We start from the raw sequence: 15,866 nt of genomic DNA, 5'->3' as shown, positions 1-15,866 counted from the left end.
AAGATCCTAACTATAGATAACTTAAGAAAGAGACACATTATAGTAGTGATTGGTTGTTGTATATGTAAGAAGAGAAACAATTATCGTCTTTTAATCAATTGCGAAGTAGCCAGAGATTTATAAGAATCGATCTTTCGTCTTTTCGAGATAGAGTGGGTTATGCCCCAACGGGTGGTGGAACTGTTGGATTGTTGGGGATGATAGTTTGGAAGATATTGCAATTTTGAAGTTTGGAAGATGATTCCTCTGTGGTTAACGTGGTATATTTGAAGAGAACGCAATGCTCAAAACTTAGAAGATTGTAAGAGGACGGCGACAAAATTAAAAGCCATAATGCTCAAATCTCTTTATGTTTGGATGGCTTCCTAAAAAAAGGAACTGTTTAGAGAATTAATAGCTCTTTTTTAGACACTCTCTAGCTTTCTCTCTCCTCTCTGGCCTAGCAGCAGCGTGTGAGAGCGCGTCAAGCTAGGGGTTTCCTATGTTCCGCCTTCCAGATGCTCAGGTTCGGTGCGAGGTCAGAGTTTTGTGCTTCAGGCGTTTTCTTGGGTCGGCGCTAGTTAGTTCGTGTAGGGGAATCAGCTGGTGGGTCTTGCGTCTGGGTGGCTTTCTTCTCCGGCGACAATGCGAATCTCCTTTGGGTTGGTTTTTTGAGCTTGGGTGTGCCTTGAGATGGAGAAGAGATTTCTTGTGGAGTTGAAATCCTTTGCCCTGTCGGTTTTGGAGGGGGTGTCGGTGTTGCAAATGGATGAGAAGAGGAAGGGCTTTTAGGGCGTGGTCGTCCTGAGCACCCAGTGCTTTGTTTGGCTTGCGTCGACGATGGAGTCTCTCTTGGGTTTTCTTGGAGATCAAGAGTTCATTAAGTCTTTCAGGGAAGGTTCGAAGATTCTAATTGCTTGTAGAGGTGGAAATAAAGATGGCCGGTTCTTAGAGGCGGCAGCTTATGGGTTGGGCGGTCGGAGAGGGATCATTGTGATCCCTGAGGGTCGTTGAGGATGGGGCTGGCACAAGTTTTCCGGCGAGTTGAGAAAGGCTTCTGACTTTCTCTCTGTTATGGTTGGTTGTGGGAGCGGTTCCTCGGATGCGACAGTAAAGCAGGGTGGGAAGAAGTAAGGGAAAATGCTGGGTTTAACCTTTGAAAGGATGGGGCCTTTGTCTGCGGCAGTGGTGAGGTCGGCTTCGGTTCTTGTTGCAAGGATGATGCCCATCGTGGATGGTCGTCACACCAGGTTGAGGGCTTCATTGGAAGAGCCGTGTGCTCTTGATCTCCTTCCGGTGATGAGGATTGTAGACCGTGAGGCTCCGAAAACAGCGGTGGACTGCTCTGTGTTGGAGATCCCTCCATTTGATCCGATGGACATGGGTAAGCCTCTTTGTCCACTGGGTAAGCAGCAAAATACAACTAGTTTCTTAGCACGAGGTGCGGCGGTTTCAGCTAAGGGGTTTTGTTTGAATTTAAACTTGCGCACCTGGAGCAAAATGCTTGTCAGCTTCAATTTGGCTCTTGGCTGGGTTGTTGGGAAACTTTTGGGTCGGTTTGCTGAGCCCGATTTGGGCCTCAAGCGCAAAGGCTTTCGTCTAGGTTGGTTCTTGCCGAGAATCAAACCCATAGATTGAAGTTTCTGTGGGTCTGGGTCCGACGGTCTTCCTTGGGAATTTTCTTCAGTCGGAGATGTCGTTAGCGGCAGAATCTGGGGTGGTTCTGGGGTTGTCAACTTCCAGGGGTGGGTCGAGCCATCCCGTCAAGCCGCCCTCCCCGTTCGTTTTTTCCCCCTTGCCGGCTCCGGAGTTGCTGCCTCCGGTGACCCTGGATGTTCCTCCGGCTCCTGTAAGGCCAACAACGGGTTCTCGCCCTTATGGTGCTCCTGCTCCTCTACCAAGCAGCTCAGTTGGTGTTGGTTCTGGATTGACTCAACCTATCTTCCCTTTTCTCTCTCAGGGGCGGCTGAGTTGGGTGAGAAGATTCGTTCTTCTCTCCCTGTGTTATAGATTTCCAAGCCTTTTTAGAGATACTATTGGAAGGCTAGGGAACTCAAGGAAGTTCATTTAGTGCAGTGGAATGAGGTGTTATTAGCAGATTCCCTGGTAGCTTCTAAGACGCCTGTTTGTATTGCTAATAAGGAAACAATTGCAGCGCCTCCTGTGAAGAATTCTACGGGCTTTGCGAAGAACGGTTTCCTTCGGAAGGGGTTTCTCAACCCTCGCCCGGCTGTGATAGCCCCTACCGCTTCTCTTTCCTCGCTTGTAGAGTTGGGTTCGCCTTCGCCTCGCGAGGTCAAGGATGTTGGGGTGGTAGGGCTTTCCTCCCCCCGAGTTGTCACATCATTACTTCATCGGTAGAGGGCAATGGCTTTTCTCAATCTCAGGAATGATTTGTTGGGTTTGATCATACAAGGGAGGTAGTTGTATGGGAGAAGGATGACCAATTTTGGGGTGGGATGCCCTTGGGTTGGCCAATGGATGGTGTTCATGGCAAGGAGTCCTTGGCAATCCTGGATGCCATGGAAGAAGAAATTCATCGGGACAAGATGGTAGCGTGCCAAAAGACCAAAGGCAAGAGGGAGCTTTTGAATTTAAAAAGCTCCATTAATTATGGCGATGTAAGCGCTCCCTCTAGGCGTTGGAAATGCAAGGCTCACATGACGTAGGGTTGTGTGCCTTCATGGGTCTTGTGATTTTAGGGTTTTTGGGTTTAGTTCCTTGTTGGTTTTGATGGGTTCTTTTTGTGGGCTGTTTTTGGGTGCTCCTTTCGAGTTTTAGGGTTCAGGTCTTTGTGGGTTTAGTTGGGTTCTTTTTGTGGGTTGGCTTTTTGATTCTTGTATATACTTCCTGTGTACTTAAAGGCGATTTACGCTTTTTCTATTAAAACTTTTCTTACTTATAAAAAAAACTATTATCGTTTCTCTAATTTCTTATTTTGTGCTCTCTTTCTCTCTCTCTCTCTCTCTCTCTCTCTCTCTCTCTCTCTCATTGGGTGTTTCTCTTGTATACTTATTGTATACATGAGTTGCATCCCTCTGCTTTTCTTTACAAGATTGGATGACATAAAAAAAGAAAACATGGATGGTTCATATGCCGCACCACTAGCACCTTGGCCTTTTGCCATAACAGCCTCACCATAAATGCAACTACTGCAATGGATTTCTGCCACCACCATGCGTCTAACTTCACACCATCCTTGTCTTAAATTCTTTGTCCAACATTACCATTTCAACAGTAAAGTGATCACGCATGCCACAAGCTCTACCAGCATGTTTTGAGCTGTATCCCAAATCTCTGTTATAACATCCATACCATCACCAAGTTCTGCCAAATGAGGCCTTTGATATTTCTTTCAGCGTCTTCTTCCCATGTCATGTTGTCATGTAAAGTAAGAATTATTATTTTCTTTTGGTGTGTCTTTTTCAGTGTCAATCTCTACTTGGAATTGATTTTTATACGAACTTTCCTTTACCATCAAACTACTGCTGGTTATAGCCACAGTAGAAAATTTGGCTCTTTTTAAGTGAGATCTGTGTGAAAACGTTGGGTGTTAACTCAGCTTTAACTTAATATGCAGGTTCAAAAGATCATATAAAGGTGCAGGGTGAAATCTTAGAGGGTCTTGTGGCTCGTATTGTAAGCCAAGAGAGCTCCAAGCATATGGAGAAAGTTTTAGAAGAATTTCCACCTCCGCCAGCTGAGGGAGGTACATGAATTTGTTTTGTTATGAGTTTTATGTTTGTATTGGTTACCTTAGCTAGGAAATTCTGTGGTTCCAGTTTTATTTTTCATTCTTATGCATTGCTCACATCTTATTTTTTTTTTTTCTTTATCCGAAGTTATTGTTACAGGGGCAACCTCATCCACTTGGTTAATCTTTTTTTTTTTCCCAGTTGAGATGGCATCTGCCCTCAAAGTGATAGGTTATGTTAAGACTGATAAAAGTATGGTGTGTAATTATAATTTAAGCTTCATGGACCAATATGTTAGTCCAAAAATATAAGGAACAGAAACAGAATCTATCTGAAACAGATGGTAACACATCCTATGTGGAACTCTCTGAAGTTCTGTTGTATATAATGAATTACGTGCAACATCAGTTTTCTCATCCTGTCTTTCTAGAAACCTTCTTGCCTTCTTTAAAATTGCGGAGGTGGTGTGAGGAGTACTAGCAACTGACGAAACAGTGAACTTATTTGTAATTGGATCTAAAGAATGGATCCAAAGGAGGATGTTGTAGAATCTCAACATCCTTCTCTAAAATGTTAATGCATTTGAGAAATTTTTTAGATTTCATAAAAAAGTAAAGGAGATGAAGGAGGAGAGCAAGGAGAAAGACCAGATTCAGAACTTGTGGGAGAAAAAGTAAATTGCTCACTTCATTTGTCTCTAATATAGTGTAATATCAGTTCTAATTCCAGGTGTCTGATAGATTGTAGAATTGTATCCACGTTTAGTGCAGATAGGAGTCTTTACATTATGTTACCTCTTTTCCTCTCCCCACCCCCTCTTTGTAGTTCTGGTTGTATGTTTGTTCTCTTGCCTAAAAATTGTTTTTATGACCACTCATTTGGCAATATCATTAAATGCATATTGTTTTTCATATTTATTAGAAATAGTTTTTTTTTTTTCTTTGATAAGTAATGTTAAACTTTATAGAAAGTGTAAGGCGGCTCAAGTAAACAGGCTGTATACATAGGGAGCTCCCACAAGCCTGAAACCCAAACAAAGCCAAAACACCTACAACCCAACCCACAAAAAATAGTTACAGGTATAAATTACTTTTAAATCACTAATTTATCTCAAAGGCTTAAGCTGATATAAAATGGTAATAATTTAAATTAATATTTTAACACTCTTCCTCACGAATGGGCTTAAGTTCCCCTTCAACAAGTGAGGTACAACATGTTTACATTTAATTACATTGGGAGTGAGTTGTGGGGTCAGGATTTGAACATAGGACCGATGGTAATATTATATTAAATCATTAGTTATTCTCAAAGTTAAAATTGATAGAAAAGTCGAATTTAATCATTTAAATTAATATTCTAACAATTACGTCATTTCTAGATCTACTGTTTCTAGCACTTTGCAATTCCTTTCAAGTTATTGTATAGCTGATTGCTTTTTTCCAGATAGAAGTTTACTTTCTTGACCAATGGAAATGCTAGGTGAATCAGAAATTGAGTATTGATCATACTATACCTGATTTGCTTTGTGTTTCAGCTGGCCTTGATTTGGGACCAAGCCTTAGAGAAATTTGTTCTGCAAATAGGTCAGACGAAAAGCAGGTAGCATGGAGCTACTATATATGAAATTTGGTATTCTATTGTGGCATTTATACTTAGGAATCGATATCAAGTGTGCCTTTTATTTTTTCTATTCACACAACTGCAGCAAATAAAAGCACTTCTTCAGAGTGTTGGCACCTCCTTTTGCCCCAACTATACAGACTGGTTTGTGAAGGAAGGTGGTGAGGCCCATTCAAGAGATGCTGATAGAACTGTTGTTTCAAAAATTTTACAATCTCATCCTGCTGATTATTCAACCACCAAACTCCAGGTCCTGCTACAATCCACCAAACTGATTTCTTTTGCTTGATTTTCTTAGCTAAAGTAAATGTAGCTTCTTAGCTTCTTACCTTATTGTGTTGGTTTTCGGATTGCTTGTGGACAGTACTGATAGCCTTTCTCATTGCAAAATGGTTTGTTTGTTAAAATCACCTACTGTTATAAATGCTGTTTGAGTGATTCAGACTTTTGATTTATCCTTTATTGATATTACTATTGTTCGATTGAACCAGGAAATGTTACGCTTGATGAGAGAAAAGCGGTTCCCTGCTGCCTTTAAATGTTACCCTAACTTTCACAAAATTGATTCCATTTCAAGGGACAACCTTTTCTACAAAATGGTCATTCACGTCCACGGTGACTCTGCCTTCCGGCGATACCAAAAAGAGATGAGGTCTTGTTTGAACTTAATCTTGAACCTTTTTCTTCAGTATAAAACTTGGCTTAGGTTCCTTTCAGCACTTCTCTAATAAAATTATTAATTATCAGAAAGATAAATAAAAACTGGCTTAGGTTATTCCTTATTATTTTATGTTATGCATTTGTTAAGTGATAGATATTTGGTGTGTTCCAGGTACAAGCCAGAATTGTGGCCATTATATCGAGGTAAGAATCTTTCTCGCTGTACATAACAATCATAATCTACTTCATTTCCAAATCTTATACCTGATAATTCTCCTTGTCCCGGACACCGTAGTAAGATTATTTTGTTAATAATGGTTGTGATACATATGGGCCTCTTATTATTTGCATGCTCTTGGGGGTTGTAATGCATTTTTCTGCAGTAATGTATGTGTTCCTCAGAAAAAATAGAAGTAAAAATGATCTTATGGAAAAAACCTAGATAGATGTTAATATATCTTGAACATTTTACCCACACATAAGTGATGAACAATGAAATTTATGCTGTTTATAAGACCTTTTGACTCTCATCATGGATTGAGACTTCGTATAGTGAAGTTGGAAGCAAAGATAGGTATGAAGTACTCGACAACAATGGAAGACTTAGAAGGGATGTAAGCAATCCAAATTTTATCAGTACCATACATTCTATTTGTTTAACAGCCAATCAGCACTCAGTGATTTTCAAATTGTTTAATCAGTTGATGTATGGTTTTTCCTGTTTGTATTGCATCATATGTCACGACTATGCAAACCCATATTCATTGAGACAACACAAACATCATAGTTGTGCCCATAAAGCTTCAGATAAGTGCCGGCAATGAAAACAGATGAGGATGTCAAATGCATCTATTGATCATATTCGATATCTTTTTCTCCCTAGTGTTAATCTTGGGAGTTCAATTATTTCAATAAGAATTTTAAGCAATAATGGCCTGATATAGCTCCTGTGTTGGTAGACCCATCTAAGTTAGAGAATGAATGCGTCTTATCTGCTGGTTAGGTATAAATCAGTATCTACTTAAAGTTGCTGAGACAATGTACGGTATGATGATGTTCAAGTATCTTTTTAAATAAATGGCGCTTAACTATACATAGAATGTTATTGTATCCTATCCGCTACTGTGAGGTGCAAATCTGTTGCTAATATAGTTCATATTGACCCAGGTTTTTTTATTGACATCAATTTATTCAAGGCAAACAAGGAGAGAGCTACTGAAATTGGTAAAAGCAGTAATATCGTAGAACACAGTAGCAGTAGCACATCGGCAAAAGATGGACTCGCTGATGAAGATGCAAATTTAATGATCAAATTGAAATTTCTTACTTATAAGGTATCTCTTCTTATACAAATCTCAATGGATATACAATCATGCTCCAGATGTTTAATGAATAAATGTGTAAAATTGTGATAGGATGGTTCTGTATACTTATCTGGAAATGCCACTCTTGTTTGGTAAATACTTAAAAGCATATGGTAGTTCATTATGCAGCTAAATAATTATGCACTTGTGTTTGCTTACATTCACACAATACACAAATTTGTAATCACTAGTAATATGGTCCATATTGTCTACCACTTTTGCCATATCCCCAATTAGGGTTACAATGAAACCCAGGAATTGATCATGGAAAGGGAAGAAATATTCTTCTATAAGCCAAAGACGAGACCAGAAGCCTGTAGAGAGTGAACATGAGATTGTGGCTGGTTGTTCCTGATTATCAGATGTTGGAATATGTAGAGAGAATTGCATCTGGGCACCTACTCAGGTGGGAAACTGCCACAACCATCTGACTGTTTGTAGGACCAGTTTTTACCATTAGGCATTGGAGTTTGTCTGTTGTTCAGGATTATGGGTTTATTATGGAGGTGTTCAATCCAATCCAAAGGTTTTGAGTTGGCGCTGTGAAGCACCATGGTTCACATAACCGAAAAGGGGTACTGTTCATGTCATCTCCTAGGGTAGAGCTCAAAGTAGTTGGTTGTTAGCCACCCTAGAGGAATTATTGCAGAAGGAGAAGGTGGTGTTTTGCAGATCAATAGCTGGCTTCCCTGCCCTCCTTGCCCAATGGTGCTCTAGCAAGTATGGGCGTTCTTGGTCGTGGAGGAACTTGTTGGTGTTAGGCGGAGCGGTCTTATCCTAGTGCCGGAAGGGAGAAATGGTGAAGGTTGGAGGATGTTCACGTTAGAGCTCTGCCTAGTAGGGAATTTTTTCCAATCGAGTTTTGCCACCCGCTTGTCAATGGATGAGGGTAAGAAGCTGACTCTTCCGGTGGAGAGGGGGAAGAAACTGTTTGCAGAGGTGCTGCAATCTCCGACCCCTGCCTTGAAGGGCACCTCGGGGATCCCCAAGATGGCTGCACTGATGGGACATGTTGCGTATGGGGAGAAGGAAGCGTTTGGGTACTGTGCTGATGGGTTTTGCCCGAGATAACAAGGCTGGTTTGGTGAAAGTTTTGACTTTTATTCCTTCAAAGATTCGTTGCAGTGTCTCAATCAGGACGTGAGATGCCGTTTAAAATGGCTGGATTTGGGCTCGGACCCAGGTATCCATGGATGTAAATGTGGCTTTGAGGGCCATGAGCCGATGCCCAATGTAGAGAAAGGCCCACCCATGCCTTGCATTAAGTTGGCCTCTTACCCTCCACTAGTGGCCCATGCGACTCGGGTCAATAAGGGTAAGGAACCTTTGGGCTCGGGGAGAGCTCAGGCTAAATTTCCCCTAAAGCCCAAGATGAAGTCGCTTAAATGAAAAAGGCATCTAGTGTTGGGATGTTGTGTTTAGGGTGTCTCAGAACGTTTGGACGTGTGCAGTGTTCCACGTTTGCCAGTCATCAAGGAGGGGAGCAAGGCGAGCTTCCCAAAGCTTGGCGAAGTTGGCGCTGAGATGGTAGTGAGCTCTCAGATTGGTCTAGAGATCGCCAGCGATGAGGGATTGAAGGTTGAGTACTTGGTAGCTGTCTTGAAACCAATTGCTCAACCTCCCTTAGGTGAGCTTCCCGGTGGGCCACTTGGTAACTCTTAGTCGACTTTATACCTTACCAACGGTGACAACTTTAGTGTTGTGATTAGCCATATAGTAGCTTCTTCTGGCGATGTCAATAAGGTAGCTCAACCTCCCTCAGGTGAGCTTCACGTAGTGCCTAGTGGCATTGTCTCAATTTATTGTCGTGGTCAGTCAGACTGGTTGTTGTTGCATAGAGCATGTTGACAATGTGGAAGAACTTGTGTCCTTTGAGTGGGCTCTTGCAGTTAATAAGGGTTTTCCTTCACTGATCTTTGAGCCCTTTGTCATTTGTTCTTCATCTGGCTGTTTGGGGTGGGGTGGGGTGGGGTGGGGGGAAGGTTGGTGTTAATGGTTATAGGGGGGAGGGATTTGCCCTGTTTGCATTGACTGGAATGGAGTTTGGTTGTGGCCCATTATTTGAGGTTGACCCGACACTGTGCAGGGGGGTTGAGGTATGCACTCCCATAATCTCCTATTCCCCTGTTGTGTCAGGAATAGACAATTGCCAAGGTGTAGCATATTTTGATTTGGTGCTAAGAAGAGTAAATGAATTCCATCGTGTTGTGGGGGTTTCATGTGTCAGTTATGAAAAACAGTTTATGGCTATCTTTTCTGTTATTGAAGCAAGTTGTAGTCGTAAGGTGTCGTCTTTAAGCTGGCAACAAAGGAAGTAGGGAATTAATAGTGCTGGAGTGCTCCATTAATAATGATCCTAAAGGAGAGAGCTCAAGTTGAGGTAAAGCGAAAGAAAGGGAGCTATCAGTGGTTTATGGAGCCTGAATTATTATCTTGGAATGTGAGAGGGTTGAATGAGGGGGATAAATGTCTGAGGGTGAGGAACTTGCTCAGAGAATGGAAGGTCGACATTGTTTGTATTCAAGAGACTAAGCTTGAGGTTATGTCTTGTAGTATTGTGCGTAGGTTGTGGGATTGCCATCACATGGATTGATGTGGTTTGGATTCTAGAGGGGCTTTAGGTGGTGTTTTGATTATGTGGGATAGAAGGGTAGTGGAAAAGGTTGATGAGTGTGTGGGGGAGTTCACCTTGGTTGTTACCTTTCAAAACGTTGATGATCATCTTACGTGGGCTTTTGCGGGGGTCTATGGCCCTAATTCAGATGGAGGGATAGAAGGCTTCTTTGGGATGAGCTGGTTGATATGCTGAGTTAGTGGAACTTGCCTCTTGGTCCAGGATTAACAAATTTCTAGTTTCTCCTATTTAGGAAGCTCAATTTCTAGGTGTAACCTAGAGAAGGCTTCCTAGACTTTGCTCGGATCATTTTTCGATCCTCCTTGACTGCGGGGACTTTCATTGGGGTAGTCGATACTTTAAATTTGAGAATATGTGGCTCAAGTCTAAGGGTTTTGTGGATAGGGTGAAACAATGGTGAGACTCTTATCACTTCCAAGGATCTCCAAACTTCATTGTGATGAGCAAGCTCAAGGCATTGAAAGTGGATTTAAGGAGATGGAATGAGGTGTTTGGTAAATGTAGGGAGGAAGAAAAAGTTACGTTTGGAGGAGCTTTTAGCTTTTGATATCATTGCAGAAGAGAGGGTTTGAGGTGAAGAGGAGAAATTGAAGAAGGAAGAAGTAGTGAGCGAATTAGAGAGATCCACTCTCTTACAGGAGTTGAGTTGGAGGCAAAAATCTAAGGCTTTGTGGTTGAGGGAGGGTGTCAAGTGCACAAAGTTTTTTCATAAAGTGGTCAACTCTAACAGAAGAAAGAACTCGAGTTACTCCTTATTGATTGATGGGGCTTTGTCTACTAACCAACTAAAAATTAGTGAGTACATTGTCCAATTCTATATGAAGTTGTATACCGAGCAATTTAATTTGTGGCCTGTGTTGGACTACCTCTCTTTTGACTCTATTGATGAGGCTAAGGCTAATTAGTTGGAGAGAGAGAGAGAGTTTGAAGAAGGGGAGGTGTTGGAGGTTGTGAAAGGTTTGAATGGGGACAAGGCGCTGGGCCCGGACGGGTTCTCTATGGCTTTTTTCCAAGCTTGTTGGAGTGTCCTTAAAGAAGACATTATGAAGGTCTTTCATGATTTCCATGCTAGAGGTAAGTTTGAAAGGAACTTTAATGGCACGTTCATTGCCCTCATTCCAAAGATTCAAGGGCCAATTGACCCAAAGGAGTTTCACCCGATTAGCCTAGTGAGTGGTATTTACAAAATTATTGCTAAGATTCATTTTGATAAGTAATTTCATATCATTAATAAAGCACAGAGGGGTGTAACACTAGTACACATGAAGTATACAAGAGAACCCCTAATAGGAAGATTCTTGCTAATGGGCTTAAGATGGTGTTGGAGAAGTTTATTTATAAGATGCAGAAAGCCTTCATCCGGTGGAGGCTGATCCTAGATCCTGTTCTTATTGCCTCTAAATGTCTTGATAGTAGATTAAAATCTACGGAGACTGGTGTAGTCTGGAATATGGACCTAGAAAAAGCCTATAATCATTTTAACTGGGACTTCCTGTTGTGCATGCCGGGGAGGTGCGGGTTTTGGGAAAGATGTATTGGATATCTCATTGTATCTCCTTAGTGTGTTTTTCAGTTTTGGTGAAAGACACTTCCATCGGCTTTTTTTAAACTATTTTGGGTTTAAAGATCAATTTGGCTAAGTCGGAATTGGTCCTTGTCGGCAACATGGATAAATGTGGAGGGACTGGCAAGTATATTGTGTTGTGGGGTTTATTTACCTTTGAAGTATTTTGGTTTTCTATTGGGGGCTCCTAAAGGCCAAGTTTATTTGGGACGGCGTTATTGAAAAGATAGAGTGTCGGTTGGCTAGTTGGAAACGAATTTATTTATCAAAAGGTGGTAGGGTTACCTTTATTAAGAGGACACTTTCCAACTTACCCACGTACTACATGTCTCTATTCCCTCTCCCTGTGAGTATTGCAAATCGTATTCAGAAGATCCATCGAGATTACTTGTGAGTGGGCTTGGCGAAGAATTCAAATTTTATCGGATAAGTTCATCTAAGGTTTGCTATTCAATCATTGAGGGGTGTTTGGGGTTTGAAAATTGTTATTGTTCAACCGAGCTCTCTCAAGTAAATGGCTTTGGCGTTATGGGAATGAAAGAGAGGCTTGGTGAAGAGTTGTGGTGGACTTCAAATTTGGTAGTTCATGCGGTGTGTGGTGTTCTAATGAGCCTCGTGGGTCCCTTGGGCTGGGGTTATGGAAGAATATTAGGAGGGGTTGGGGGAAGTTCTCAAGTCATACCAAATTTGAGGTGAGAGATTGTTCCAATGTCGATTTTTGGCATAATTTGTGGTGTGGCGACAAGGCCCTAAAGGAAGGCCTTCCGGTGTGTTATATGGTATTGCTTGCGCGAAGGATGCTTTTGCAACGGCTCACTTTGAAATTCTTGGTGGCTCCAATAAGTGGAACATAAGCTTTGCTAGAGCAGCTTATGATTGGAGGTGGATATCTTCATCTCGTTCTATAGTTTGTTGAATTCAGTTAGAGTGAGATGGGAAGGTGAAGATAAAGTTTGGTGGGCTTCTTTCAAAAGATGGTTGTTCAATGTTAGATCATTCTACAGTATCCTGGGTTGTAATGAAGGTTCTCATTTCGCTTGGAAGAGTATTTGGCGGACTAAGGCTTCCTCGAAGTTAGCTTTTTTTTGTTTGGTCGGGGGCTCTAGGAAAGATCCTTACCATGGACAATTTTAGGAAGCGGCATGCCATTGTGGTCGACAAGTGTTGTATGTGTAAGAAGAATGGTAGTCTGTTGACCATCTTCTTCTTCATTGTGAGATTGCTTGTCTTATAGAGTGCTATTTCAACCTCTTTGGGTTATCTTGGTTTATGCATAGACGAGTTGCTGATTTACTTGCTTGTTGATGGACTGCTGGTAACACCCTGAGTGCTGCTGTGTGGAATATGTTGCCTATTTGCGTCTTGTGGTGCATTTGTAAGGAAATGAATGATAGGACTTGTGAGGTCCGCGAGAAGACGTTTGAGGTACTTATATATTTATTCTTCTAAACTCTCTGTCTTTGAACAACGGCTTTTGTATCTCCTTTTGAGCTTAATTTTCATGATTTCGTTTTTTTGTTCTCCTTCTAGCAAGTTGTTTTATCTTGTATACTCCATGTGTACTTGGGGTAACCTTACACTTTTTATATACATCTCGATTACTTATTAAAAAATAAAAAATAAAAAAGCCAAAGACAAATGATGTGCTTCCCGCCACATCTACGATCACTTTTTTTTTTAGGGGGGGGGAAGTTCTCTGGGATAAGTGGCAAATTCATTAAAAAACAAAAACGGAACTAGTGTTTGTGCAAGATCTCCAAGTGTTAATATCTAGGAAGATTTTTAGTTTTTTAAATAAGTTTTCGTGGTTCTTTATTGACATAATCGTATCTTGATAACTGTATCTTTTTTGATTTATTTTATTTTGATAAATAATGTCATATTATATTAAAAGCGTGAGGCGTCTTTAAGGACATATGAAGTATACAAAAGAAACACCAAAAAAAGAAAACAAAATGGAAACAACGGCCCACAAAAGCCCAAAACAACAACCCCCACCCTCACCCTTAAAACCCACCAAAAACTACAAGCAGACCCGCCTAACAACACAAGCCAAACCTCATAATGCTAGAGCCGTCTTGCCTTTGCCGCCGCTAGAGCTTTCAAAATTAATGGAACATTCGAAGTTTTTGACCTCTATTCAAATTAATGGAACATTCCAAGTTTTTGACTTCTCTTCTGCCTTTTTGTACCATGTTTAGGAGGAGTAGCCGGGACCTCTTGAGAATGTTCCATATCAAGGGTTGTCAAGAGATCTAGTTACGAATTCCCATGACCTCCATAAGAAATCCCCAACAAAGGGCCAATCACCATCGCATGTTGCACAATCACGGACTCCTGTTCGTGCTGAGCCCCATGCTGATCAAGGGCCACCATCAGCTGCTTTGAAGACTTACCCAACTCAGAAAACTTGGTTAGAGGAGAGAAAGCAAACTTAACCATAGACGTGAAAGGCAACATCAACCTTGACGAGGGGAAGCCACCGTATCAAAACCGGCGCTGTCCCATCCAACCGATAGACACTCAAAGAAGAAGAAAGATGCTGAAAAGGCACTGATAGCATACCTGGCAAAAATTGGGGGAAGCACATTGCTACCGACGGTAACACCAACCTCGGCGGGAACAACAAATTGCCTCCGGTGTCATCAAACCTCACCAAACTAGACCCATCCTCCAATGTGACCTCCTGCGAGCCATAAGGCTCCACTACTGAGAATAGCCTAGAAAACCCGGCATTATCCTCCCCTGAAGATGTGCTCTGGCCGCCGACCAAAGGCAGAAAACTAAGCAGGGCACTGAAATCCAGCAAACCCTCTCCCACGAGAAGGCCAACATCCAACTTTGAAACCCTATTAGCCTCGCACTTGCGGTAGTACTACTTCGAGGGCTTAGGTAAGTTTTGTGACGAGGGCTGAAGCACCTTCAACGAGAACTGAACTACTACCGAAAATTGTCCTACCTCAGTCAGAGCAGCCGGCGAATTTAGACCTACCTTCGAGTCAAACCCATCCCCAGGTTGACTCAACACTTTCAACGAAGGCTAAGAAACACCATCCATGGTGGAGTGAATCGGACTCGGACTGGTGGCAAGGCTCGGGGTGAGGCCCCCAGGAATTTTACAAAGCCTAGCCCGCTTCACCTTCTTACAAAGCCAAGCTTAAAAGGCCTAGCTCGCGACTGAATGCAAGGCTTCTTAACACGCGGGTCCTCAAAAGCAATGGGTTTTGCATATAGGTCTTCCAGAAGTACATGCGTCAAACCCATTTCCACCCATTTTAAACAGCTAGCTGCATCCTTCTTTAAATTCACCATCGTCTTTCTGAATGTGTGGAAAAAAAGAAAAAAAAAAAGCCCCGACTCTTCTGGAATGCACTGTCACTACGACAACAGGTCCTCCCACCCCACGTGCCAAGGTAGAAACTTGTCCCGTCACTAGGGGTGGGCAAATTATCCGATTACCGAAAACCCACCGACCACCACCAAACCGCCTACCATCTAATTCAAAAATCGAAAATCGGAATAAATATTTTTTTTCGAAATTCATGTCGGTCGATAATCGGTGAAAAATAGATTTTCCCCAGTTACTGACCCGACCCGAGTACCAAAACGGTGTCGTTTTAGTACTCTATGTAGTCAATTTTTTTCCCCAAACCATATCATTTGCTGCTGAACCTAACCCTAGATCGTCCCTCCCCGCTGCTCACGCCTCACGCCCATGCCTAAATGGTTTCATTTCAGTCGTAGAAGGCCTAGAGACATTGGAGGACCTTTTGTATCCATTGTGAGTGGCCCGGAATTCATTGATGCGCAGTTTATATGCCCAATTCCCACCACTATTGAAGGACTAAATGAAATCCACATTTTGCTTGAAAAGCTTTAAACGTGTTTCCTTCTCTGAATCTTTGCCTTGTGCTTGTAAGTTTGGCCATAACCATTTTCCCGAATATGTTAGGTTGTTGGGTTTGTTGGAATTTTAGGTTGTAATCTTGTTGAATTAATGGTTTCATTATTGATTTACCTGACCGATAATTACCGATTCATCTGAATATGCCGAATTATCTGAAATTTTCGAAAATATTGTTTTTAAAAAAAAAGTTGGACAATTACCCGACTTTACCGACAATTATGGTCGGCGGTCGGAAATGGTGTTTCCGACACCGATATACTTGACACCCACCTCTACCTGTCGCATCTCCCTTCGAAAGGTTCTTAGTCGAAGATTTTGACTTCTGTGCATGGGCCTTTGCCGAAGAGTTCATCTCCATCTTCGGTGGCTTCAGATAAGCCTTGCCACCTGTCGTTGGATTTGCGATTTGCCTCTGAAACCAAAGCCTCAGTAAACGACCTCT

The 15,866-nt window shown here is 41.9% G+C and overlaps 1 protein-coding gene across 4 annotated transcripts in view; it reads left to right on the top strand.

Annotated features, from left to right (window-relative positions):
• LOC133877560 (tRNA ligase 1) overlaps positions 1 to 15,866 on the top strand; it is a 65,059-nt gene that overhangs the window by 24,115 nt on the left and 25,078 nt on the right. For all 4 annotated transcript variants that reach the window (XM_062315911.1, XM_062315910.1, XM_062315914.1 and 1 more), the window contains 6 exons: positions 3,560 to 3,688; positions 5,209 to 5,273; positions 5,380 to 5,544; positions 5,786 to 5,946; positions 6,127 to 6,158; positions 7,122 to 7,288. In XM_062315911.1, coding sequence (XP_062171895.1) covers positions 3,560 to 3,688; positions 5,209 to 5,273; positions 5,380 to 5,544; positions 5,786 to 5,946; positions 6,127 to 6,158; positions 7,122 to 7,288 — 719 coding nt within the window. The remainder of the gene's footprint in view (positions 1 to 3,559; positions 3,689 to 5,208; positions 5,274 to 5,379; positions 5,545 to 5,785; positions 5,947 to 6,126; positions 6,159 to 7,121; positions 7,289 to 15,866) is intronic.

This window comes from Alnus glutinosa, chromosome 9 (genome assembly GCF_958979055.1).
Source record: "Alnus glutinosa chromosome 9, dhAlnGlut1.1, whole genome shotgun sequence".
Lineage (NCBI taxonomy): Eukaryota > Viridiplantae > Streptophyta > Magnoliopsida > Fagales > Betulaceae > Alnus > Alnus glutinosa.
This window is presented reverse-complemented; position numbering and strand designations above follow the sequence as displayed.